Genomic DNA, 27,636 nt, shown 5'->3' on the forward strand with positions numbered 1-27,636 from the left:
ACTACAGTATTGGGTGGCAGTACAAATCTCAAGCTATATAACTCATGAGAAGGCTCGCTGTTCCATTGCCCGGACCATTTCAGCACTCAGATAATTTTCTTTCCCCTGCTCACTCAAAAGCTGTAGCTCAGTGAGACGTTAAGATCCCTGCTTCAGAATATTATGTATAGAACCACTTATGAACTTTTTTAGATTGCAAGCTGTACGCTGGTGTTCACACAAGTGTATGCTCTCTAACACAATTTAAAGCAAGTTTTATATACTTGTGTACTTCAATCAACCCTTTTCCTCAGTGCTAGAAAGAGACACCTGCTTCTCGCTGCCATAGCAATAGGACCTCTTGCATGAGGGTACTGTTACATAATTTATGACCTAAAGAAATTCACAAGTGCGTCCCTTGTTAGGACAGAGAGGAGCAGAACTCTTTCCAGCACTGAGGGACAATGGAAAAAGGTTGATGAAATCTGAGCATGCAGGATTTGTTATGAAACGTTCCTTTGAAGTTTGTACGTGTTTTTAATTTTTTTACACAACGGTTAGCAAAGGGACAGTCCTAGGGTCTCTAGGTTCTACTGTATTACAAATAATAATAAGTGCTAGAGAAAAGTGTATGTTATTCCACTCCCTTGTATCTAGTTCTTACATGTATTGGGCAATTTACAGTGAATAAATCTAATCTGATGTTCCATAGAGAATACCACAAGGTGGCAGCCAATTCAAAATTTTAATGTAGAATATTTGTTTTGGATTCAAGGCTAGAATGAAAGAAGGGAAATATACTTTGAATTGAAGTTGAACAGGTGTGGTGTTTAAAAATTTTTTTCTTTGGCAAATCAGTGTTTTTGCAGCTGGTTATATCATTATTTGGGCCATCTTACTTTTATGGTTTAAATGATGGACAACATTTTAAAAAGTATACACTTCTTTCATCTGTGAAAAGACGTTTCCATAGTTTTTAATTTAAATCTAGTTTTTTAATTTCATTCTTTAATAATGTCTGTCTGTCTCTGTGTTTTATGACCATGTACTGCAAGAGTAACTAGAAGAGAAGGATGTGTTTTACTCATGTGGAGGGGTCCTTACTAATTATAGTAAGGGCTTGTCTACACTACAAAATTAGCTCGACTTACAGCCACCGGAGTAATTACATCTGTTGGCTGTTGGTGTCCATAATACTTCCTTCTGCCAGTTGTGTGTGTCCTCACAATGAGTGCTTGCACCAGCTGAAGTGGGGCATTGTGAGGCACTGACAGCTGGAGTATGGGGCACTGACAGCCACTTGGGGCTCACAGCTGAAGCTCCTCCGCCCTGGGGCTGCCTGTTGGAGTGGGTTGGGGCTCAGTTTCACAACAGGGAGCCTATTAGTGGTGAAATTGACATTCTTGTCAATTTCACAGATGCTATTATTTAATATTTGGTCTCCGGCTCTGGCTGTCAGCCCATAACCATGCTCAGCTTTCTGGCATTTCCTGTGACTTACCTGTCCTAGCAGATCACTGTTAGGAAGCAGAATTCAAGGCCCAGGCAGGATGAGGTTTGAGGTTTTACATGCCAGTCTTCTCCTGTACATTTTAACTTTTGTCTCCAAACGAGTTTCCAGTTTGTCTGGAGGTCTAATCAGTGGGGCTCTGAGTAAACTTGCCTTTGCCTACCTCAGCTGCAAGCCTGGACTACCATAGCACCTGAGCAGTAACCCTCCCAGTTCTAATAAACTTAGTCATGTTGTTGTGTAAGCTTGTGGCTTATAGATTGTTACTCTACCCTGTTGCGTATCCAGAGGTCTTCACCTTTGTCATGTCCCAAGAGAGCCCAGGGATCAGGAGCTAAACAGAAGGTTTCTTGCTTGCCATCATCGAGCACTGATGGTCCCATATTTATAGTGTCACATTACAAGAACTATGGTTATATTTGAGGATGTGGACTTGTTAGTTCCTGTTTTCCCTTGCATGTTGAAAGGCCTGACATATGTTTTGTGAAAATTTGGTAAAATGCATTTTGCTTATTGATGAGGGTTCTACCCCTGCCCCTCCAGTTAATATTCATTAAAGTTAACAGAGAGAAAAGCAAAACATTAAATAATGCAATCATATTTGGAATTTCCTGACTTCTGTACATATATATCTATATTTGAATATATTATTGTGGGCATTTAACAGAGGTTTGCAGTGGTAGACCAAACAGGTTTGCTTTGTGGTATGTATCATGGCAAGGCAAATTAATTTAAACTATTTTAGTGACAACTGTGATAAGTGTTTATTTTATACATCAGTTTTTCAGACCAAGTTAATATGTCCATTTTCACTGAAGCATGAATCTCAGGTTTACCATTTTTGACATTAATTTTAGCATTAGCTAGGAATTAATCACACATGTAACTCAAGATGGAGCTCTGCTAGTTTATCATTTAAAAAGGAAGGCGTTCTAATAACTGTTTTCCTCATTCATGTTAATTTGCTAATAGATATTTTAGTCATTGGGGCCTGATCCAAAGCTCAATATTGTGGACTGAAAAATTCCCTTGGATTTTAATGGACTTTGGATCAGGCCCTGTACCTCCATTGCTTTTGTACTGCCTCTTTATTTCAGACAGTTTCTTTTGCAGGAACATTTTGAAGGAAATTGGGGAGTTGGTGTGTACTTTAAGCTGGTTGGTTAATTTCAGTGAACATTTGTCATTCACTGGGACATTACAGAGGTCACAAATACCTAAATGTTGCCTTCATTAGCTTAAACATTACCCAGGAGATTTCTAAAGGGACAAATGAAGTTAGCTGATTAATTCCCAGTTGCATTGTCTGCCTCTACATACTAACTTTCATATTGTCCTTCTGATCCTTAGAATTGTTTCCTGCATCCCTGCAAAATAAGCGCTCTGTAAAGTTTACTTTCTAATTGTACAGTGAAAGCAGAATGCTCATAAATGGCAATAAAGTGCTTGGTTACAAGAATTAACCAGGATACAAAAAGTGCTTGAAACATGCCAACAATTGTGTGTCACATGAAAACTCGTGTTCTAGATACCATGATGATCAGTGCCTTTTAAATAGGCTTCTTAAAATAGAATACATTAGAGGCTGGCATGGCCCTAAGCTTGGCTTACCAGCTGCATTTGAGATTTATTTATTTTAATTTTTTTGTAAATTAAATCTTTTCCTGCCCCTCTCAGCATACCAGAAGTAAAAGGACAGCTTTAACATTCCTGATTTTTATATTTTAAATTAAAGGTTGTGTAAACTATTCAGCATTTTATTTTCCTCCTCTTTACTTCCTTTGATTTTGGTGCAGTGAACAGGCAGCTACATTTCTGCCTCAGAATTTGTTAGCTTGATTTTAGCCATTGTAAAAATAATTGTCTTGTCACAGCTGCATTATGACCTGACTCTTAAATACCCCTGGATTTTCAAAGAGTTATAAATGGACAATTCCAATGTTTCAGAAAACTCTAGTACAATCATGTGCAACTGCTGTGAAGAGATACTATTCTATTTCCATTTACATTGTATGTAAAATGGGATTATTATGAACTAAGAAATATTCAAGCCTTTAGATAAATTAAGATAATCTATTATCCTTCTGTTAATACTTACATAGAAAGCTCTTGCAGACACTGACCCTTCAGAGTGGATTTGGCACACGGGGAAGTTTTAATGACATAATTTTAAGAAACAACTAATTTTGTTACTTTTAAAAGCCAATAATCTGTTCCACTGTTCACAAATGATAAAAGGGAAAATGTACTTAATTGCTGTATGATATATTAATTTTCTACCGAGATTAGGTAATCCAGATGGTGGAAAACTATTGTACCTTCTAATGAAAAATACAGATAATTATTTTGCCAAAACATGAATAATACTTAGTACTCATGAGAAAATTTACTAAGACCATTTCTTCAATTATTTTTTGAATATGACCCATGTTGTGTCTATTTTAAAAGACCTTGCCTTGTGTTCATATTTATTGTAAAGAAGTCTAGACACACACACACTCTTATGTGTCAACGTAATAAAAGATGGATAAAACCCATCTGAACTGTAGTTCACATTTTCAACCAAATGTAGGTTTTATTTAAGTTTTGATTTGGGTGCCTCCTTCCCTCTCTTTGGCTCAAAGCAGGCCTGTTATCTTTGCTGAAACTCATCCTGGAGTTTCAGCCTATTTAGCTGTCTTTGTTGAGCCAGCTGTGGACTGTCCTTTCAAATCTCAGAAGAACCAGGGTTTGTGGGCTGGGTGGGACTCTGTGGTGTCTGACCCAAGCAAGCGTAAAAGAGCATAGACATAAATGGAACAGCTGTCTAGAGTACAGCAGAAAAAAAAGATTATATGGGAATTTCTACTGATAATACTTCGTTAGATTACTGTTCTACTGTGTATGTGTTTTCAAGACATTGCAATTCTTACATGGTCATTGCTGTTTCTTGCATCTTAAATTTAATCAGGCATTCTAAAAGCCAAAGAGTAAGGATAGCAGAAGCTAGAAGGGGTAAATGTAGTGATCTGAGTTCTAGTCCCTTGCTCCGCACGCTGGTAGGACCTGGAAATATAACATGTAAGCATCTGTGGGATAACATGTAAGCGTCTGTGGGATAGAGAGCACCTCCCATTAGTCTTCCCCCTGTCCTTTTTTTCTCCCTCTCCCCCCACCCATTGAGCAACACTGACGTGCTCCAGAATGAGCTGAGATCAGGCCATCTGAGCTAGGACTTGTCAGTGATGGGAGTTGAGGTTGGAAATAAATGGAGGGAATCTTACTGGAAAAATGATCTCTGCCTGCTTTCTTTTCCAGTGCCACTATCCTGTTCCCTTCCCTCCCCCCCCCCCCCCCCCCGTTAGAGGCTATATGTTGCCATTATGGATGGAACCAGAATAATAGAAACTGATGCTTGTTTCAGATGTGATGAAGAATATTATGATGACTTTCCTAGGGTCACTGACAAAAAATATCTTAAAAGCTGGGGAGGGGGCCATCGCTGCTGCTAACTAATGCTTAGAACATACTGAGCTGAAGCACTGTATCTGCAGTAAGTGTATTTTGAAGAGCTAAACACATTGTGATAACAGCATTGTCCCCTATCATGGCTTGTTTTTATCCCTTTCTTTTGGTGAAAAATAATGATGTTGTTGTTGTTGTGTTTGAACACTTAGTCAGTTCAGCTGTTACACATATGCTACAAATCCTAGTGGTATTAAAGTGGGGACCACTGGTTTTTAATGTTCTCTGAAATCAGTGAAAACTCCTTTCCTCCCTCCAGCAAGCATGTGTTTGTATATCTTTTGTCCCGTCCCCCCCCATCAGAACAATGTCATTTGTCAAAAATAACTTGTATTCATTGTGTAGGTGCAACTGGAAGAAGGTAAGGAGAGTATGCCTGGGTGAAAAAAATGAAAATTTACTACCTCAGTGAAGTCCAGATAAAATTTAAAACATTAGACCTGCAATGGCCACAGGGTTTTAAATGATTACTCTTTTTTTTGTTTAAATCAGTTTTTGTATATTTATTTCCACTGAATGTGGCTGCAAGGAATGCCATATCTGCTTCTCCTTCCCCTCTGCACTTATTAAAACTGAAATAGTCCTACATCAGACCTAAAAAACCCATGTCTTCATTATGCCCACTTACATTTCAGTTTAAAAAAAAAATTTATTTTTTGTCTTTGATCATCTGGTTTAAAAATGGCTTTTGTAGAAATCAAGGAAATGAAATATTTATGCAACCCTTGCGGCAAAATAGGTTTTCAATTATCTGGAATATACAATTACTCCATATCATTACCATTAAATGTTTGGCTTGCCCTATCTATATTGTTACTGTTATTTTAGTCTTTTGTCTTGGGAATGGGTGGTGGTACTTTAATCTGCTTCTACTTAAATCTCATTGGAGAGAGTCGTGTTTTGTTATGAGGTAGGGTTTCAAATTATTTATTTGAACATGTCTTCCCTGTTGAAAAGATTTGCCAGTGAGAATGCAAGATTCTACTTGAGAATCTTTGCCCGTCCTTAAAATATTGCGTATTGTGGTATGGATTATTTCATGTGACATTTGTCATTCTTTCCAATGTGATCTGATAACAGAATGTTATTTTACCCATTTTACAATATATACTTGGTTATTCAATGGCTGCATATTACCGTTTGTCCATATCTTCTCGTTCTTTTGGCTAAAATGAAGTGTAGCATCTGTTTTGCATCTGATGCATCCTCCGTCTGGGGACTATATAATGCACTTGCAGGGGGATAGACTTGATGATTTAATAGATCTTTTCCATCTCGAAAGTCTGATTTATTTCTGATTTAGGAGATTAGCCCTCTGTATGCCTCTCTGAGCTTTTTTTGAGTGATTTATAAGCAGTGGAAAAAAATAGGTGAAGGCAAAAAAAAAAAAAAATTATCCTGTGTGAAGTGAAACTGAAATGGCCTGATGGGGTTTGTGCAAACCTCTGTAACTCTCCTTGGTCAATCCGTCAGCCAAGTTTATAAGAAACGGGTTTTTAAAAAGAACAAACAAAAAAACCCTGTTGTTGTAGCGCTGACAAAGACTATGGCTATAGAATATTTTTTACACTTCAGCTGTTGGTTTTCTTTTATGAATTTGTTTTAAAACCCTTGAAAGGAAAAAAAGTATTTGTTGTCCTTTCTCTTAGTGTAATTGAACTTATAATATGTGGTTTTTCTTTCATTTTCTTTTAAAAGTGGGGGAAAGGAAATTAGCAGGGGAGGTTTATGCAGAGGTTATAAATCACCTGCTTGAAAGTTGTTGGTTACATATGAGGTAACCTTTTAAAAAAAAAAAAAAAAGGCCAGCTGTTTTTGTGATATATTTACAGATATATACAATTTTGGCCATCCAGCCTGCTGTTTGCATTGGCTATAGAAGTATTATGTTACTCTTGTTAAGATAGTTATGTGGTGTTATGATCTGTAGTCACGGAGATGAGAACAGTTGTTTAGGTCAATTGTTTTTCAACCTTATAATTGCATATATCAGAATTGATCAAATGTATTGGATAAAGGCTCTTTGGAATTATCATTTGTTGAGATCCCATGTAGAGGTCTCAACCAGTTCAGGCCACAGTGCTAAGCACTATACAAATGTACAGTCTTTGTCCCTGCTATATGGCGTATACTAGTTGACACGACATATCTGAATTATACCTGTATTTGAATTATACTTGAATTATAACAGCTACAGTATTAATCTTTGTTTTGATGTGGGAAAGATTGGGTTCCTGTAACTCACAGGACCCACTATTTTCTACACCAAAACATAAATTATTTCTTAGGGTGTAAGCACTCACTATCATAGTCTAAAGTACTTCTAATATTTTTACTTAGTAAACTGCTTGTGAAATGAAAAGTCTTTGTAAGTGAAGCTGTAAGTCTTTACAAGCCTCTTGGTGCGTATGTGTCCAAAGAGTCGATCTGCATATAGTGATATGTATAGATCAGTTTGTAGGGATTAAAAAAGTACCAGTATCCAGGAAAGAGCAGATAGTAATACAAGGGCCTGTGTGGTACCTCAGTTTTCTTGAACCATTGAGTCCCTAATTTGGTAAATCTGTACCATTCCTTAACTGATCCATGGTTACAGGTGCATGATCCAAGATTTAATATGGGAATACAATATTACACAATGCAAACTGAAACTTCTCATTGAAATTCTTATCAACCAAAATGTATCTAAATAACCTCAACAGTTGCTAAGATTATGAAACCAAGGGAAGTAGATATTTAACTTATTGCTAACACTCACCTTTTAGCCGCAGGAAGACATTAAATAGCCCAAAAGTATATACTTATTGTCTTTCACTTGCAACGTAGAGCACAGATGTCTGTTGTCTGTTCCAATAAGGGAGGGATCACGAGGAGTCTTAGAAGAAGAAGAAGGTGTCTTTCTCAGAATTTTACTGCATATATTATTGAGAAGCAGTTGAAATACTAAGAAAATGAAACCAAATAATATAAACAAAGCGAAAACCTAGCTCCATTGCACAAGAAATAAGATCAGATTAAATCAGCATTGAATTTGACCAATATCTATTCTAGCAGTAGCCAGGTATGAGCCAAGGGTCTCTAATTAGATGAATCTTGATATCCTAGAATGAAGGTCAGGTATGCTGTTGATTAGTGTTTGAGACGAGCACAAGATTCAAATTCATGAAAGCAGTTGCTCTCTCGTCCAAAGCAAGCAGTCATGTTCTAAAGCATGCATGAAATTTAACTCGCGAGATTGACTTCCAGTGTTGAACAATATTGCACAAAGATTGGGGACCACATATTAATTTCCTTTCCTTCACAAGAGAGTTCCATGCAAGAATGAATAATTAAAACCAAAACGCAATAGAGCCTAATAATGTTGTGTTGGTGCCCTTAATAATTTTTAATTTCTGGTTTTCTTTTATGTCTTGAATAAATAGGATTATACTAAAAAGTTCTGCAAAACAAATATTAGTTAAGTTTTTTTTTTAACATGCTTAAGAAAATACATCAAAACTATTTTTAAAGAAAAAATAGAAGTGCATTCTAAATTCAGCTAAGGTAACTGTAAAAGCCAAATCTAAATACAGAGTTCAAAGTTAAGAATAAGGTATTTTCTGCATGTATAACACTCTGGACTATGATTTTAGCAGCAGTCAAAAAAGCAAACCAAATGTTAGGATGAATAGAATAGAAGATAATACAGAAAATATCATAATGGCTTTGTATAATACAGTGGTTCATCATCATCTGGAATACTGACTACAATACTGATCAACCCATTTCCAAAAGGATATTGCAGAATTAGTGGGGGTTCCGAGGAGAGCAACGAGAATGATTAAAGGGACAGAAAAACTCTCACATGAATAGATAGCAGTTGTTCACCCTAGAAAATAGGTGAGTAAGAGGAGACAAGATAAAAATATATAAAATAGTGAATGATACAGGGAAAGTAGGTTGAGTGTTTCTGTTCTCCCTGTTTCACAGTACAAGAACAAGGGGACAGCCAATGAGACTGAAAGGCAGCAAATTCAAACCTAATGAAACAAAATAACTTTTCATACAGTCAGTGATCAGACTGTGGAACTAATTGCCACAGGATGTCGTCGAAGCCAATTAATTTAGGAGGATTCAAAGGATTTGGGCATTTGTATGAATAACAAGACTATCCAGTGTTACAGTAGTTAATGTTAAAAGATTTTAGAAGGGATGTAAAACATTGTACTTCTGGGTTTAAGGCAATAGCTATCTCTCAAGGGCTAGGGTGAGACCATCATTGGAGCAGATTATTCCTCATCTACTGTGAGGTTTTTCATATCTTCCTGTGGAGGTTCTGTTTCGGCCACTGTCGGAGACAGGATACTGGACTAGAAGAACCACATGTCTGATGCCCTATGGCTGTCTCAATGTTCATCAGGTCTCAATCAAAAAGAAAATATGCTAGGTCAGTAGGTAGATGGGAGACCTCCATGGGAAAATGCAGGGAGGTGTAGGAAATAGTGTTTATCCATTTGATGGAACCCTTAACTCTGTATACCAGTCTTAAATTTAGTAGCTGTGTGTTAACCAAGGCATGATGCAGGATGAGACATAAAAACTACCTGTACTTATCAAAGAAGATATTTCTCAACAGCGTGGATGTTAACCGGTTCTGTTGACCTGGCCACATTCTGTTTTGAATAAATGTATTTTGCATACTTAAATTCCGTGTTCTTTTAATTAGAGAAATGTATTATTCTTCACTTACTGCCTTTACTGTTTGTTTAGCGGTGTTTTGTGTTTAGAAAAGGTGGGTGTAGTTAGTGGTAGGTGAAGTGATTCACATGAATTTAAGTTGCTGAGAGTTTTAGGATTTTACAGGGTGAGAGACAATATATAAATGTAAGAGATTTCCTAATGCCATTTAAAATAATTGTAATATTAGTAATACAAAAAAAAAAATTATGGCTGGAATACAATTTACAGTGACACCGGTACATGTGATTTTTAACTATGATAGAACAAAACTGAGCTGGAAGCCTTGGGGACACTGATCACTCTAGAAAGGAGGCTGCCTATTGAACGAGTAATGTTCCGTCATAAGGTTGTTTGGCTTGCCTCGCTCTGCCTGCCTGGCACTCCTGCCGGGGAGCGGGGTGTGGGGGCTTGCCCCATTCTGCCTGCCTGGCATTCCAGCTGAGGAGTGGGCAAGCCCCTGCACCCCAAACCTTCTCTCCGGTAGGAGTGCCGGGCAGGTGGAGTGGGGCAAGCCTCCGACCTTGCTATGCCCCTGCCTCAACCAAGCTTCACAGTCATCATTGGTGAGTACAATATTAAATTGTTTGTTTATAATTATTTAAAACTCATACTGTATATAATGCCTTTTGTCTGGCGAAAAAAAATTCCCTGGAACCTAACACCACACCCCCCCGAATTTATTCTTATAGGGAAATTGGATTCGCTTAACATCGTTTCGCTTAAAGTAGTGTTTTTCATGACCATAACTACAATGTTAAGCAAGGAGTTACTATATCTGATTTCAGTCTGAATCAACTTGGTATATCCGCCAGTTGTCCTGTTAGTAACTCTCTCACATCTCCCTTGCCTTGCAGCCTTATTCCAGTTCCTGAGGAAAAAAAAGTTCAATCCTTTTTTTCCCCCCCCCGTCCCTGTTCTTTGTGCAGATGATAAAGCTGTTAGATTTCTCCCATTTCCACCAGATACACCTTCCCCCTTCCTTGCCATTGGACAGTGCCAAAACTGCTGTTCTGATGGAATTTTTAATTGTTATTTCTTGGCAGGAATTTCTTTAAGATTGCATCACACCTGATTTGGCAAGGATACTAGGCAGTCTTAAGTCAGTTTGTAATGAGGCATGCAGAGTTTGTGACGCTTAGCATCTATTGACACATCTTTAGTTATTTCCAAAATCTCTACTGGCTAGAAACTATTTCTGCATTCAGTCTTGATGCAATGCAAGGCCTGTCTTTCCATTTTGTGTACCTTTGTATATGTCTGTGTGTCTGCTTATAATTTAGGATACATATTATTCCTTATCTTGTGTAGAGTCTTATAACATTTACAGTGCTCTATTGGAGGTAGGGAGGAAACAACAGCTTATGTCTTTGTTTGTTACTAGAAGGGCAATGTCATGCTCTGTATTGTCCTTGACTCCACAGAGCCTGATAAAATCAGGGGCTTCTTTTGGTAAACATGAGTTAACAGGGAAAAAGGTTTTAATTGGAATTTTTTGAAGGCGCTGATGAATGTAGGGCAGCTGATCAGCTCTTATGTTGCCTTCCGACTAATGTGACTTGAGTGTGTGGGGTTTTTTGTTTTCACCACTTTCACAAATCCAGCTTTGAGCAGTGCCTTGTTTTGTCCACAATTGAGATGTTCAGATAGTTGTTCAACAAATTGTAGTAATTTTGAATGTTTAGTTTCTTGATCTCATTTCTAATCAAATGTTATCACATTCTTTCAACCCACATCTTCCACAAAACAGAAGTCCCTCCAAAATGTCCAGTCGCACAGCGCTTTCAAGCACAATGGGTTTTTCAAGATATGATTTGCATGTAATATTATGGGCCCTGATTGTGATCTCACTTTCCTGACTTTACACTAGAATGTACATATTGATTTCAATGGAGTTATTCCTGATCCTCAGTAATGTAAGAATCAGGCCTGTAGTCTGGATCTTTTGCATTCACTTGTGGATACTGTGAGAAGTTAAGTATAAGTTGGGCTTGAATGTTAAGTCTACACTGCATGATATATTCCTAATTTTAGAATATTTTTGTTTGTCTGGTTTTTAGCTTCATCAGGCAGATGTGGTGGTGGTAGGCAGTACCAAACCTAAGGAGATTCCAGTCAGTTGGATAAGGCCTGGAACAACCATTGTCAGTTGTTATCCTGACTTTTTATCAGGTAAGATCAGTTTAAAATTGTATACCACTTGAAAGAAGTGTAAGGGATTCAAGGATAAGTACAAGATATGGTAGCAAAGACCTGTGATGTTTAGAATAGCTCATTTAAAAATAAATGTATATGTATTGTGTGTATGTATGCATGTATATGAGTTCATCCCTTCCTGTACCTGATATTTATGAGCTTGGGGTTATGCAGGCAACAGTTGATGATCTTACTAGCTTAATTATCAGTATTATAGAATGTACATTATTCCTGGGGGAATTCTGTGCCACTGAGCATGTGCGGAATTTGTCCCCTGCAGATTTCTTTGCTTCCCCACAGAAAAATCACTTTCTGATTGGGAAGCAAAGGGAAGCCACAAGAGTGGTCATGAGACCCTCCCAGCAGTATGTTTTGGGTACCCAGGGCAGTTGGCAGAGAAGTAAATCACTCTGGGGCAGAGGGCGGGACTGCGGAAGACCTGGTTGGTGGCTCCTACCCTGTGCCGGGCTCAGCGGCTAGTCCTGGCTGGGCTGGGGAGGACAGGACTTTCTATTCCCTGGCATGGGATTTGGGGCCGTGTCAGATTTCTCCCCTGGCTGTAGGAAATTCTGCAAACTCTCCCCCAACTCCCTCACGCTTCCTGCACCCATCGCTCTTCAGCTTCACATGGAGGGATCACTGTACAGGGAGCTGCTCCTCCATCCACCCGACCCCCTCATACCCAGACCTTCCTACCAAGCCTCACCCTCCCCCTGCACCCAGAACCCCCCCGATGAGCCCCCTGCACCTGGACTGCCCTGACAAGCCACCCGCACCTGGATCCCCACCCTACCAAGCCCCAACCAGCTGCACCTGGATCCCTGCCCCACTGAGCCCCACTCCCCCAGCATCTGGACTCCCCCACACACTGAGCTCCCCACACCAAGACCCCCTGCCAACTTTATTCCCACCAAACCAAACCCTCTCCCCGCTGAGCCCCAACCACCTTCACCTGGACCCCCCCCGCAGAATCCTATTACTGTTGCACCCAGAACCCCCCCTCCCCCCACCTGGATCCCCCACTGAGCCACCTGCACCCAGATTGCCCGACACCAAACCCTCTTAACCCACACCTGGATCTCCCCACACTAAGCCCCTCCACACTTGGATCCTGCCTTATTGAGCCTGTCTGCCCATACCTTGTACACCTGGCATGGAGAAGCAGGGCTCTGAGGTGTTTCTGGGGCAGGCCCGGTCCTTGCACTGTGTCAGAGTTGGATGCAGCCTCATTGCTGAGTCCATGTCCCGGGGGGAGCTGCACAGTGATCTCCCACCTCTGTGAAGCTGGTGCCCTGTACTCCCCAATGCCATGCTGGAGCTTCCACATTTATTTGACAAATAAAATTTGCAGAATTTTACAATATTGTGTGCAGAATTTTCAATTTTTTTGGCCTAGAATTTTTAATCTTTTGGCACAGAATGCCCTCAGGAGTAGAACATATTCCTATAAATTAGAATGGTAAAAAACAATTCGGTCATCCTGTAGATCTGCTCCCACTGAAGGATTGTTCCCTACTTATTTTCTAATGCTTTATCCAGTTTAGTTTTGTACAGAAGTACAAGGAAGAAAAAACCTTTTCAGTGGGAAGGGACTTCTAAACTCGGCTAGTGTGTGAGCCAGAAGAGTACACCTACAGAAAAAAGTCTACAAGAACAGACGGAAATTTGTTCCACATTGTACTTTCATTTACAAAGGAGAAAGTAGATGCCAAGTAATTTTTTTTATTTAGGATAGTTTACACGAGAGTAGATACTTGGCCTGTATTGCCACTCTGTTACACCTACTGCCAATGTAATTCCATTGAAATCAGTGGCTCATTAAACTGATCGAACTCATTGAACCCAGCTGTAAACTAAATTATCTAATTACTTAGTTAATTCTTCTAAAAGGTCATATTTCTTAGTAGTAACTTCACCATGTAGTCGTCTATGACGTGGTAGAATTTGATTATGATCTAGATGTGCTTTTTTTTTTAAAGATGCCAGCGAGTGTTGGCCATTCTTCTTCTTCAATGATTTATGAAAGAAAGCCATAGAGATTATTTGTTTGATGATACATAATGAAGAGTTTGTATAATTAGTCATCTAAGACTCTATCGTGCGAACACTTATGTGAATAACAGTGCAAATGTGAGTAGTCCTATTAAATTCAATGGGACTACTCAGATGCGTAAAATCACTCACATGCATAAATGTTTCCAAGATCAGAGTTCAAAGCATTACGATGAAAATAAATTTGTTTATGCCATGCAGCTCATCTTATTTTTAGTATAGGAGCTTGGATTGAACAAGCCTAAGTTTCAAGACATTAAAATAAAAAAACTTAGTGCAAAGGTATGCTACAAAAATATTTGAAATTTTACTGGGACAGCTAGCTGCTATAGGAATAAAAGTGCATGATTTTTAGACATTGAGTCAGGATTGTAGTTGAACCTATTTGAATAACATCCCCAGAAAGTTCTAATTGTCACATAATAATACTTAGAACTTGTATGTCGGGATAAATGGATCTCACTTTCTGATGTCAAAGCAATTGACTTTTTAAAGTAATCTCTGTAGTTCACAGTAGAGCAATGTAATAATTTCTGTTATAAAATATGTCGTCTCACACTCTCCCCAAGAACAAATTACTTGGCTTTTTAGTTTTATCCACGTACCTTCTGTGTTGTTTCATATAATTCTAACGATTTGTGGTCACCACCACAATGTGTACAAAACCAACCATTGCTCCCAGGTCACTCTTTGGTTTGTTTTTTAATTTAAAAAAGCTAAATTATAGGCATGAAATCTATATTTGATTCAGCTTTTTAAACAGAAAGTGAAAGCTGGGAGACCTCCCTAAATCCTATTGAAAGCCATAGCAAAGCTAGCAAGCTATTTTTGGTAAGCAAATCCTGTTTTAAAATATTATAATAACCCAATACTATTTTAAAAAACAGAATTTTAAATAAACAGATCCTGTTCAAAGCCTACTAGGGAACTTTTAGTGTGCAGCTGCAGGGTCCACATGGACAGTTAGTGTACGGCATGCCAGAGCACTATAGATTTACACCTTAACTTGCCATGCACTAACTTGCTATATAGACTTGCCCTTAGTTAGGGTTCCCAACTTTCTAATCACACAAAACTGAACACCCCTTTCCTACCCCTTCCCTGAGGCCCTGCCTGCTCGCTCTCCCTCACCCTCGCTTTCACCGGGCAGGGGGTTGGGGTACGGGCTCCAGGATGGGGCCAGAAATGGGTTCAGAGTGTGGGAGGAGGCTCTGGATTGGGGTAGGGGGTGAGGGCTCCGTCTGGTGGGATGGAACTGGGGATGAGGGGCTTGTGGTGCAGGAGGAGGCTCTGGGCTGGGGCTGAGGGGTTTGGAGTACAGGAGGGGAATCAGGGCTGGGGCTGAGGGGTTTGGAGGTACGGGAGGGGGTGCAGACTCCAGCTGGAGGTTTGGGGTGCAGTAGGGGGCTCCGGGCTGGGGCAGGGGGTTGCGGTGTGGGCTACGGCAGGGAGTATGGGTGCGGGAGGAGTCTCAGGCTGGGGCAGGGGTTTGGGAGGGAGTGTGGGGTGCAGGCTCCGGGAGGGGGTGTTGGAGGGGGCTCAGGGCTGGGGCAGGCGGTTGGGGTGCGGGAGGGAATGTGAAGTGCGTGCTTCGCCCGGGCAGTGCTTACCTCAGATGGCTCCCAGAAGCATCGGAATGTCTGGCTTGTAGATGGAGGGCTCAGGGGGCTCTGTGCGCTGTCTGTGCCTGCAGGCACTGCCTCTGCACAGCCAATGGGAGCTGCGGAGCCGGTGCTTGGGGTGGAGGCAGCGTGCAGGGCCCCCATGACTACAGCCACCAATGACCTTTTTTGACCGGGCGTTCCAGGCAAAAACAGGATGCCTGGCAACCCTACCCTTAGTTTTATGCTTCAATTCCACAGTGGTACCTAATAGGATAATAGTTCTTTCCTATCCCACAGGAATATTGTGAGGATAAATACATTAAAAGATTGTGAGGTGCTCAGATATGGCAATGTAGTCCTTATAGGTACCTAAAATAGATATGTAGAGCGCATTGATTTCAGTCAGACTCTGCATGAGCATATATGTCTCTCTGCATGTATCCAGCTCCAATATTGGGACCCTAGATACATGCATACCTATGACATTTTTTGAGAGACAACACAGGATTTTAAAAAGAAAATGTGTTTTATTTAAATCATCTACAAATATCCATCTGTCTTCCTCCGTATGTTTTGCAGGAGAAACACTGGAAGAATAGCAGAAACACATTTTACCAATTTTTTTATTCCATGCTTGTTGAAATTTATAGAGAATGTATACAAAAAATACATTTGTTTGTGTTGGACAGGAAGAATTCACTTAGCTGAACTGCAAGTTATTTAAAGACTATTGTTAGGTGATTGTGACATCAGTGAAGTCACAATCTTATATTTGATTTTTTACTTTAAACACATATTGGAATTTTATTAATAGATGTGCTCAAAAAGTAGTTTTGGTTTTTTTCACACTTTAAAAATAGGATATTTTTAACATTTGAGAGGTCACAGCAGTGAAATGCGGCCTGAAGGCAACAACAGCCATGAATTGACTATTATTTCTGCCTGGTGGTGGCTACATTTTTATCTCACGTATGTAAATAGAGTACCCACCCTCACACACGTGCATGTTTTATTTCCCAGAATAAAAGATAAGTACCAAGAAATTGTGAGGACGTAATTTTCTTGTGTAGTTCTGTTGACATAAACTAGATGGATCTGAAGCATTCACTTTCGGTGATGGAATTTTCTTGGATGCAGCTTTTATTTTATATAATCTGATGTTTGGCATGTTCTTCATTTAGAATGTTTTTAAAAAGCAGTTTCCATTAATATGGCATCCTGCTTATCTGTACTAATAACTAGGGTATTACTTCAATAATAATAATAATAGCCTCTTCTATGGGATCTTGCTAATCTTTGAAAATCCCAGCCGATACATAAGTATGTAGTTGTGAAACTCACCCATGTGGAAAGGAACTAGCAAATCCCTCTGCACCACTTAAACCCTGCAGTGGGACTGCCTGGGGATACAGATAGAGTCTCTGAATGAGGCAGCAGCTCTATCACCTCTGCATCCTGGGGTAAAAATAGGTAGGCCTGGAGGAGACCTTGGGGCAGGATGGAAGAGGGGCTGCAGGATGTACACTTATACTGATCATAGGGGGCGTGGAGAGACTAGGGCAGCTATTCCAGCCCATCAGTTGGAATATCTGCCATAAATGAGACGTTGCAACACCACAGGTTTCCCCCTTGGTTAGAGTGTGCGCATGCATTCTACCTCTCTAACTTCGTCTAGTTCCCTGCAAAAGCCAGATTAGTCTGACTTTGTGTTGTAAGTACATGCAGGCTGAGAGAACGCTGTTGAAGGGAAATCTCTGAGTCTAATGTGTATTTATACACATGCTAATCTCTGCATTGATAAAGAAGGCATATTAAGCCAATTCAAATAAAAACTTGAAATGTTTCTGTAAAGCACAGATGTCTGAAAGAGAGGGGAATTTAACTTCATCCCTCCTACTTCATTTGTTGTTCTGGCAAAAATCCCAGAATGGTCTCAATGCAACTGTAGTCAGTTTATGACTGACAGACTGTTATAACTTCCAGTAAATTGCACAGGATTCTAGTCTAAAATTGTAGAATACCATAAGATCTGGTTTAAAACAAGAAGTGTTAACACAAGCGGAAGATCTTTTAAACATTTTTTATTGTGTGTTTAGTGTTAGGAATAGAATCTCTATTATTTAGTTAGCTTTGTCACTACGGTAAAGGTGCTTGATGAGGTAGCATTTGAGAAAGTGTTAGAAGATTAATTGAATTAGGCTAAATGTGTATGTAAACAAGGTCTTTTGGTCTCTCAGTGACTTCAGTCTCCTAAGGAGGCAGGACATGATGACTAACAGCACTGGCTAGAGTCAAGCATTGTGTGGGCAGTTGGTGTTCAAATTTCTCCACACACTTATGTCAGCATGCCTTTAATTCTGACCCACAATGTCCCTGATGTTCTAGTTCTGAGACTCTTTAAGAGTGAGAATTGTGCCAAATTGTGTAGTTGTTTTTATGATGTGCACAGATGGGAATTAGAAAGAGACAACCTGACTGGGTCAGGATTTGAGCTCTGGTTCCCTGAGGTATAAGACTAATGCAGCAAATGCACTTTTATTATTGTAATGCCTAGAGTCTGCATTCAAGATCAGGGTCCCATTGTGCTAGCTAAAGTTTAGATTGAAAGATGGATCTTTGCTTGAAGAAATCACTGGCTAGATATAAGGCAAGAAGCAACAAGTGGGTTGAAAAAACAAACAAACAAGGATGATGGGAACAGTGACAAAATAATACATTGACATCTAATCTAATTCATGACCACTGAAAGACCTTGTCCTACTGGAAGCCAGTTGTAACCATTGGGTTGACTGTGCAGAAAGTCTGCATTAAAAGTAATATTGGTGAAGGAAACTTGCTACTCATTAATTCCAGAAAACTTTGTCTATTCTGAGTCTAGATTATAAATCTGTTTGGCTAATGGTAGTATTTTTTTTTATGATCTTATGCATATATTTCTTAATTTCATTGCCCTCTCAAAGTGATATGCACAGGGAAAGGCAGACTAAAAATCTTTTCCCTATTTGTCCAATGGATTGTTTCAAATATATGTAATTTTCCAAATCCTAACGCATTCTGTAGCTTTTTGCACAAATGGCACATTTTTGTGAACTGGAACTGGTTTCCTTTGGATATCTAATATGTATACACTCACACACCACTCTTCCAGCTGCTGTCTGCTTAAAATTAAGGAGACAGTGGTAGTTGAGCAGTGAGGTTGTTAAATTTGGAATAAACATTCAGACAATTTTTTTTTATTTTTATTTTTTTTTTGGATGAAGATGTCTCTCCAACATGTTTCTGCCTATTCCTACTGTCAAAGGTCTCATGACTCATTGGTGCAATGTTTTCTTTTACAGGGGAACATGGTTATGGTCAAGATTTAAAGTACAGCAACCAGTCTGCTGTAGAGGCTGTAGGTCCTCTGGCAATAGCAGTGCGGATGCAGGTTAGTATGACCCAAAAGTGTATAAAACTCACTGTGTTTACTGGGCTCTAGAGTTCACAGTCTATGCACTTACAGCTGCAATTGGACAAGTCTGGCAAATTTAAAAGAGGGAAAATTATGACCTGCAACTCCCTTAATAATATAATCAAGGAAATTCATTGGGTGATTCATTCTTGTTTTATTTATCAAAATTAAGGTAAATGAGGAATTAAAATCAAAATACAATAACAATGATAACTGTAACAAAGCTTGATAAAAAGATTTGTAGCTTGATCTCTAAAAATAAGTTAGGCACAAAGTGATAGTGAGGGAATTATACTTATGGCTGCCTGCAACCCAATAGTTTTATGAAGAGTTACTAATGTTTGTGAAGTGCTATGTAAATATAAAGCCAGGAAAACGAATCTGTCTGAATATCAAGTATTTTTGCCTCGTTTTATTTCACAGTCAAGCGAGTTTAAAGACTGAGCGCACACTTTAGCTTAGACATTTTGGGATTTTGTTTGTGTCATCACAGTCATGTTAAAATAATTTGGTGTTGGTTAAAGCTTGCTTTGATTAATTTGTCAATGTCTCTAACATTTGTTGATGATTTAAATGCTTTTCTTTGGATTTCTTCTTATCTTGAAGTAGTAATATGTATGTGTTTTGTATTTACTTGAAAGAACGGCTGTTGGGTTACGTTGGCACTACATAATGTTAGCACACAGCTGTTTCAGAAATTAAATGAATGTTTATTATGTGTAGCAGAATAATCGGAGTACCCTAGTTACCTGCAGTTATAATACAGAGTTATGCTTATGTACTTATGGTCCTACTATGATTACTAACCAGCCTGCTGCATATAGGTTCCCTGCCATGCTCACAACTTTGGCCTTGGCTACATTTGCAAGTTAGAGCGCATTAAATCAGCCCCAGGCACCCTAACTCCGTCCACAGTGGCAAGGCATGTAGAGCGCCTGGACTCTGCAGCTGGAGCGCTCCTGGTAATCCACCTCCATGAGAAGCATAAATCTTGCTGCGCTCCGGCTGAAACGCCTGGGTGTCAGTCTGGACGATGTGTTGCAATACTGTGCAGTGATTGGCCTCCAGAAACGTCCCATAATCCCTTGAAGTCAAGCGGCAATTCTTGTCATTGTTTTGAACTCGGCTGCAGGCATGCGGATATGCCCTTTCAAAGCTCCATTTCTGACAGCCCGCATGCTTATCTGCTCCTGGACAAAGCAAACCATTACTGTGGAATGCTCCTGCTGCAGTGGCAGGCATTTGTGCGTGTGTGAGAGAGAAAGAGAGAGAGAGAGAGAGGCAGGGGTGGGGGCTGATGTCAGGGTTTCCCCCTTCGCTCTGCTACTGTCTGAACTTACAAGACAGCATGCTGACACAATCTCTGCCCCCCATAACGCAGTCTCTCCCCCCAAATACACAACACACTCCCTGTCACATTCCACATACGCACACCCCTTCCCCCCGATTTGAAAAGCACACTGCAGCCGCTTGCATACTGGGATAACTTTCACAATGCCCTGCTCTCTGTGGCGTTGCCAGTGCTACTAATGTGGCCACGCCACTGTGCTTGCAGCTGACGGTGTGAACGCATGATAGTGCTTTCCCTGGTGCTGTCTCTGAGGGCTGGTTTAATGTAGGGTGATGGTTTAACTCCCATCACCCTACATCTGCAAGTGTAGCCATGCCCTAACATGATAAGTAGAGCGGAGGTCCGGAAAAGTTCTTTCCCTGCTTTATTACCACCACAATCACGTTGGTGGTGGTGAAAACAGAGTAGGGAGCATTACTACATTCAAATGCACAGATGCTTTGTTCTCACACAAGGCTGCAATATAAAAGCAGTTTTGAGTATGCAGTCCAAGGGCATGTCTTCACTAGCAATGTTGAAGCGCTGCCGCGGCAGCACTTTAATGTGGCTGTGTAGTCACGGCACCAGCCCTGGGAGAGAGCTCTTCCAGCTCTGTAAAAAACCCACCTCCACGAGGGGAATAGCTTCAGGTGCTGAGAGTGCAGGTGTACACTGTCTACACTGGCACTTTACAGCGCCGAAACTTGCAGTGCTCAGGGGAGTGTTTGTTGACACCCCTGAGCGAGAAACTTCCAGCACTGTAAAGTGCTAGTGTAGACAAGCCCCAAGTCCCTTTCATGTAGTTGTGCTATTTAAAGCCTCTCTGTGCTTGAATGCAGTGCCTCTCTTTGCTGCTGCTAAGAGTTGAATAAATAAAGCAGAAAAGACAGGTTTCAGAGTAGCAGCCATGTTAGTCTGTATCCGCAAAAAGAAAAGGAGGACTTGTGGCACTTTAGAGACTAACCAATTTATTTGAGCATAAGCTTTCGTGAGCTACAGCTCACTTCATCGGATGCATGCAGTGGAAAATACAGTGGGGAGATTTATATACACAGGGAACGTGAAACAATGGGTGTTACCATACACATTGTAAGGAGAGTGATCAGGTAAGGTGAGCTGTTACCAGCGGGGGATGGGGGGGGTGGACCTTTTGTAGTGATGATCAAGGTGGGCCATTTCCAGCAGTTGACAAGAACGTCTGAGGAACAGCGGGGCGGGGGCGGAAGGGGGGGAATAAACATGGGGAAATAGTTTTACTTTGTGTAATGACGCATCCACTCCCAGTCTTTATTCAAGCCTAAGTTAATTGTATTCAGTTTGCAAATTAATTCCAATTCAGCAGTCTCTTGTTGGAGTCTGTTTTTGAAGTTTTTTTGTTGAAGAATTGCCACTTTAGGTCTGTAATCAAGTGACCAAAGAGATTGAAGTGTTCTCCGACTGGTTTTTGAATGTTATAATTCTTGACGTCTGATTTGTGTCCATTTACTCTTTTACGTAGAGACTGTCCAGTTTGGCCAATGTACATGGCAGAGGGGTTCAAAAGGTCGTTCTCTTCCCCCGCCCCCACTCTCCTGCTGGTAATAGCTCACCTTACCTGATCACTCTCATTACAGTGTGTATGGTAAAACCCATTGTTTCATGTTCTCTGCGTATATAAATCACCCCACTGTATTTTCCACTGCATGCATCCGATGAAGTGAGCTGTAACTCATGAAAGCTTATGCTCTAATAAATTTGTTAGCCTCTAAGGTGCCAGAAGTCCTCCTTTTCTTAAAGCAGAAAAGAGTGAGTCAAATTAGGAGAAAGAAAGAAAAATGCAGAGGTGAAAAGGGGAAACAAAAGGAGAGAAGAAAAAGACAAGAGTAAAATAGTAAAACACACAGAGGGAAACAGTAGTGGTCATAGCATGTATCTCACATATTGCAATGTTTTCACTGAGAATTGCCTGGGCATTTGATGTGTAGATGTGGGAGGAAGAGGGATCCTCTTCACTAGAGAAGGTGAGTTGAAGTCACAATTACTCATTTTTTATTGTGGAGCCATGGTAGAACTGAGTTTTTGGCTAGTGACTTAAGTGCTCTGTGTCTCAGTTTACCCATGTGTAAAATTGAACTCACAAAGGTGTTGTGAGAATTTGTAAAGCACTTGGGGATCCTGGGCTGATATGTTCTGTTGGAGCTCCAGATATTTCTCTTGGTAACACTCTGGATTGCTATACAATGAAATGCAACTGTTGACAAGCTGCAACGGCAGTAACTGTAAAATATTGCTCTGAAGGGAAATATCACTTCAGATGATTGCTATATGTTGGCCAAAGCCTTGGGAAACAAGCAGCAACCAAGGAAACGATTTTCCTCAAGAGGCAATACGTTTTTACTACTTTTGCCCCCATGCTTAATTAATATTAGTTTTGTTCATTTGGGATTTTTTAAAAGTATAGTACCCCAAATTAAATTTGTTAATTTAAAAATGCACAAATCCTGCATCATCTCCCCCATCGCTCATAATTCTCATCAGCTCAGCTGGGTCAGGCTTGGGTTGTCTCACCTTTGCCACATTAGCCTTTGAGGACTAACATTTAAAGAAGGCAGGCTGCAAGGCCCAAAGGAGTAAGTAATGCTAGAGGGACAGTCCTGGTGACTTCTCTTCTTATGATGCCATCTGCTTTGATGCGCAAGCCCCAGCTTTCTCCTTCAATGCCAGTTATCTCCTGCCAACAATGCCAGTTCTTTAATTAGCTGGTTAGGGCTTCTCTGTTATGTTGATCAGTTTGTAGGAGAGTACTGTATGTTGAAGGTCAATAATAATGTCTAGTGTCACATTGGAGAGAAGCAACTAGTTTTTAGTTTTATAGTATGTGTCTATTAACTGATGGGGCTTAAAAGGAAACCTCAAGGGTTAATCCATTTGCTTACTCTTTTGAGAGGGAACAAACCAGCACTGAGGATCTAAGCAAGAGGAAGAGTCACTAAACTGTTGACAGGTTTCAGAGTAGCAGCTGTGTTCGTCTGTATCCGCAAAAAGAAAAGGAGGAATTGTGGCACCTTAGAGACTAACAAATTTATTTGAGCATAAGCTTTCGTCAGCTACAGCTCACTTCATCAGATGCATGCAGTGGAAAATACAGTGGGGAGATTTATATACACAGAGAACATGAAACAATGGGTGTTAACCATACACACTGTAAGGCGAGTGATCAGGTAAGGTGAGCTATTACCAGCGGGCGGGGGGTGGAGGGGGGGACCTTTTGTAGTGATGATCAAGGTGGGCCATTTCCAGCAGTTGACAAGAGCGTGTGAGGAACAGTGGGGGGGGGGGGGGGGAATAAACATGGGGAAATAGTTTTACTTTGTGTAATGACACATCCACTCACATCTACCAATGTGATATATGCCATCATGTGCCAACAATGCCCCTCTGCCATGTACATTGGCCAAACTGGACAGTCTCTATGTAAAAGAATAAATGGACACAAATCAGACGTCAAGAATTATAACATTCAAAAACCAGTCGGAGAATACTTCAATCTCTTCGGTCACTCGATTACAGACCTAAAAGTGGCAATTCTTCAACAAAAAAATGTTCAAAAACAGACTCCAACGAGAGACTGCTGAATTGGAATTAATTTGCAAACTGGATACAATTAACTTAGGTTTGAATAAAGACTGAGAGTGGATGGGTCATTACACAAAGTAAAACTAAAGTATATAAATCTCCCTACCTTATTTTCCACAGCATGCATCGATGAAGTGAGCTGTAGCTCACGAAAGCTTATGCTCAAATAAATTTGTTAGTCTCTAAGGTGCCACAAGTCCTCCTTTTCTTTAAACAGTTGACACTTCTTTTGTAATTTAAAGAGAGTGGGAGAATTCCTTTATTTTGGAGAGAGAGAATAGTAAAATGCTGGTGTGGAGGAAGAATACCTCCAAGTGCATAGCCAGAGATTTTAATGCCATTTGTGCTGAATGACCCTGCCCTTCCCTGAAATCTTGGTTAAACAATGCAGTAATAGTTTTTCTTTATTCCTAAAGACACAGAATTGGAAGATCCTTATGTTGTAGGTATGCCTATTACAATCCTTTGCATAGAGATTATTTTAGCAGTTATGAAATCATATGTTTGGGCTCTATCTAATTGAAATAAAACTGTTGAACATTTATAATGCAACTGTCATACAGTGTTTTTCTTTTCTCTGTGAAAGAACATGGTAAAAACCAGCGAGAGATGGATCCGGTCTCAGCAATACAGGGAATGGAACCTCCATTGCTTGAAACTTCAGCCCCTCTCCCCAGTGCCCAGGTAATAAGCATAATGAGCTTTGGGGAAGTGGTTTAAACATTAAACTGAATCTAATTATGTCTTTTTAAATATGTTTGTCTAGTATACAAAAGCAGCTATTCTGCTTATTTGCTTCTTCTGTTGTTGTGTCACTAAATATCCTGGTATTTAGTATTAGTTATTTTTTATAAGTGGAAAGTAGTTTATGAATCCTAAAACTGAAAGGTGAACTGAAATAGTTCCCAAATCAGTGGGATCCCAATTCCGGAAAGTATATGAGGACATGCTTAACTTTAAGCATGCATGTAATTCCCAGTGACTTCAAAGGCACCTGAGCTCATGCATAAGTGCTTTTCTGTTTAGCCATGTTTTCCTGAATCGAGGCCCAACAATAGGTTTGCAGTCTTGAAGAGTTACAAATACATTCTTTTGTATAAACAAATTATTTTCGGTCAGTTCTTCTTTCATTTACTTGCCTATGTTCAGGCCTTCAGGGATCCATGTTTACATTGCAACAACTGCTGACAGGAGAAATGTGGCTCTCCGCTTTGCTATTAGTATAAAGTTGTGTGTGTGTGTGGTGTGGGTGGGTGTGCACTCGCATGTGAGAGAAACTCGAGGGCTTGAACCCAAGTTATGGCCAGTAGAGTCTTTGAAAATATATTCATTTATAATTTGTATAAGTCTGCTGCTGAATGTAGTGCATTTTTAACATTTAAGGTTAAAATTAGTACATGCTTTTAAAGAATGCATTTCACTTCACCTTTAAATGTCTCTTGTTTTAACAATTTAATTGAAACAGATTCAGTTTGTAACTTAAAACAGATGCCAAAAGAACAAGCATTTTATAGAGTGCAGATAGAAAGAAAAAAGTTGATATCCTGAGGCTTTTAATGGGCAAATATATACAATTTCAACCTTTTCATCCTTGAAAACTGCCCATTAAAAAATATAGCTAAAGAAACAATAGATCAAACTATACTTCATGCCATGGGGTTGATGATAAAACTTCTACTCAACAAAAAAACTCAGCTTCCCTCCACCTTCCCCCCCCCCCCCACCATATATAAAATATGTTACCAGTGATAGGTTTTCCATTTGTTTAATTACTGGAACTTTGTGGTTGTATTTTTTTTCCTTTTAAATATACAGTTGCTTGCTAGGGCGAAGGTATAAAATATTCTTTTACAACAATACACAATTTTGTATGGGAACAGATGGATTTTTCATTGAAAACAAGTAAGAAAGAAGCATAGGAACTAAAACAGGGAACATCTGCTTTTTGCTCTCAAGGAGCTCTGGGGCGTTAATTAGATTCATTTCCAAAGACATTGTAATAAATTCTCAGTGTGCATACTGACTAGATGTAGAGATTTTTTTAATCTTGTATTTTGTAAATTCCCAGTGTAATTTACAGTGTAACACTGTTGCCAGCAGATATTTAACTTGTCTTGTTCTGACAGAAAACCTAATTTTCTAATCTTTTTGTTTAGTATCAAATATGTAACATTTATATATATTGAAAATATTTAAATTAACTATTTAGAAACTGGCCATCCATGTCAGATGTTGGAAAAAGTTGGTACATATGAATATATTTTAGTCCAACTAACATTACCAAACATTTCTTCAGGCTTAACATGTTGATTAAAAGTTATCCTTTATTTCCCATGTTTCTTTCATCCAGAAATCAAAACAATACATTCAGCAACAACAACAAAAATTGACCCTCAAACATTTTTTAGGTAACAATAAAATAAATCTGTTTAAAATAAAGCTAACATCTGTAGATAGGATAAATATGTTAAACTATTCTGAATGTAATACGTGCAATGGAAAATAAAAATATATAAGTTATTAATAAATGTAATACTTAGCAAAGGAACGTGCAGACATACACGAATGGAACTAATTTTTAATGTGTGTAGGAAAGTACAATTGGAGACCTTTCTAATGTTTTAAAATAAAGTAAAATCTTTAAAGAGCTATGTTTTATATGGTGTTGTATAATATATACTTGGAAGTTATTGAAACATGAAAGGGGAAATTATGTTTTTGCTTTTATCTCCTTCACCACAAAACACATACACAAATTCCAAGCAGAACAGTAGCTGGTCAGACCAAACTGCTGATGGAGCTATTTAATTGGGAATTGTACACATTGGAGCCATTAGGGTAACCTTTTGCCAGGTAGACACATTGTAAGGGAATCAGAAGAGACAATGAGTTCAGTGAGGCTGTAAGGGCCAGATCCAAAGCCCATCAAAGTCTATGGAAGAGTTCCCAATGACTTCATTGTGCTTTGGATCAGTGTCTTGATTCCTCGCCCTTCCTCTGTGCTGAATGCTACAGCTCTCTGTGTGACTGTTTCTAATTGGATTGAAGTTGTTCTGACCCTTTGGTTTATATTCCCTTTAACTGAGGAATCCTGCCTCAGGCACTCAGCCTGTCCCTTATTGCTGTTTCTAATGCTGAATTTCAAGTATGTGAAAAACCAAGAACAGTTAGTACTGAAAACTGAAGTATGAGGCTTAAGCTGTCTGGAAAAACCTGCAAGTAGCCCTGAACGCAAAAGTCAAAGATTCTCTCTATTAATAAAAAAGGAAGTTGTCTGTTTCATAAACTACAGTTAAATCATATGGCTTCTGTATGAGGAGAGGCTAATAAGACTGGGACTTTTCAGCTTGGAAAAGTGATGGCTAAAGGGAGATATGATTGAGGTCTATAAAATCATGACTGGTGTAGAGAAAGTAGATAAAGAAGTGTTGGTTACTAGGGGTTACCAAATGAAATTAATAGGCAGCAGGTTTAAAACAAATAAAAGGAAGTATTTCTTCACAGAACGCACAGTCAACCAGTGGAACTTTGCCAGAGAATGTTGTGAAGGCCAAGACCATAACCGGGTTCAAAAAAGAACTAGATAAGTTCATGGAGGATAGGTCCATCAATGGCTGTTAGCCAGATGGGCAGGGATGGTGTCCATAGTCTCTGTTTGCCAGAAGCTGGGGATGAGCGA

At 39.6% G+C, this 27,636-nt stretch overlaps 1 protein-coding gene across 1 annotated transcript in view; it reads left to right on the forward strand.

Moving 5' to 3' along the window:
* MTHFD1L (methylenetetrahydrofolate dehydrogenase (NADP+ dependent) 1 like) overlaps nt 1–27,636 on the forward strand; it is a 246,725-nt gene that overhangs the window by 12,986 nt on the left and 206,103 nt on the right. The window contains exons 8-10 of the mRNA XM_074948613.1: nt 11,770–11,881; nt 18,900–18,988; nt 24,544–24,641. Coding sequence (XP_074804714.1) covers nt 11,770–11,881; nt 18,900–18,988; nt 24,544–24,641 — 299 coding nt within the window. The remainder of the gene's footprint in view (nt 1–11,769; nt 11,882–18,899; nt 18,989–24,543; nt 24,642–27,636) is intronic.

The sequence above is a fragment of the Natator depressus genome, chromosome 3 (assembly GCF_965152275.1).
Source record: "Natator depressus isolate rNatDep1 chromosome 3, rNatDep2.hap1, whole genome shotgun sequence".
In the NCBI taxonomy this organism is placed as follows: Eukaryota; Metazoa; Chordata; order Testudines; family Cheloniidae; genus Natator; species Natator depressus.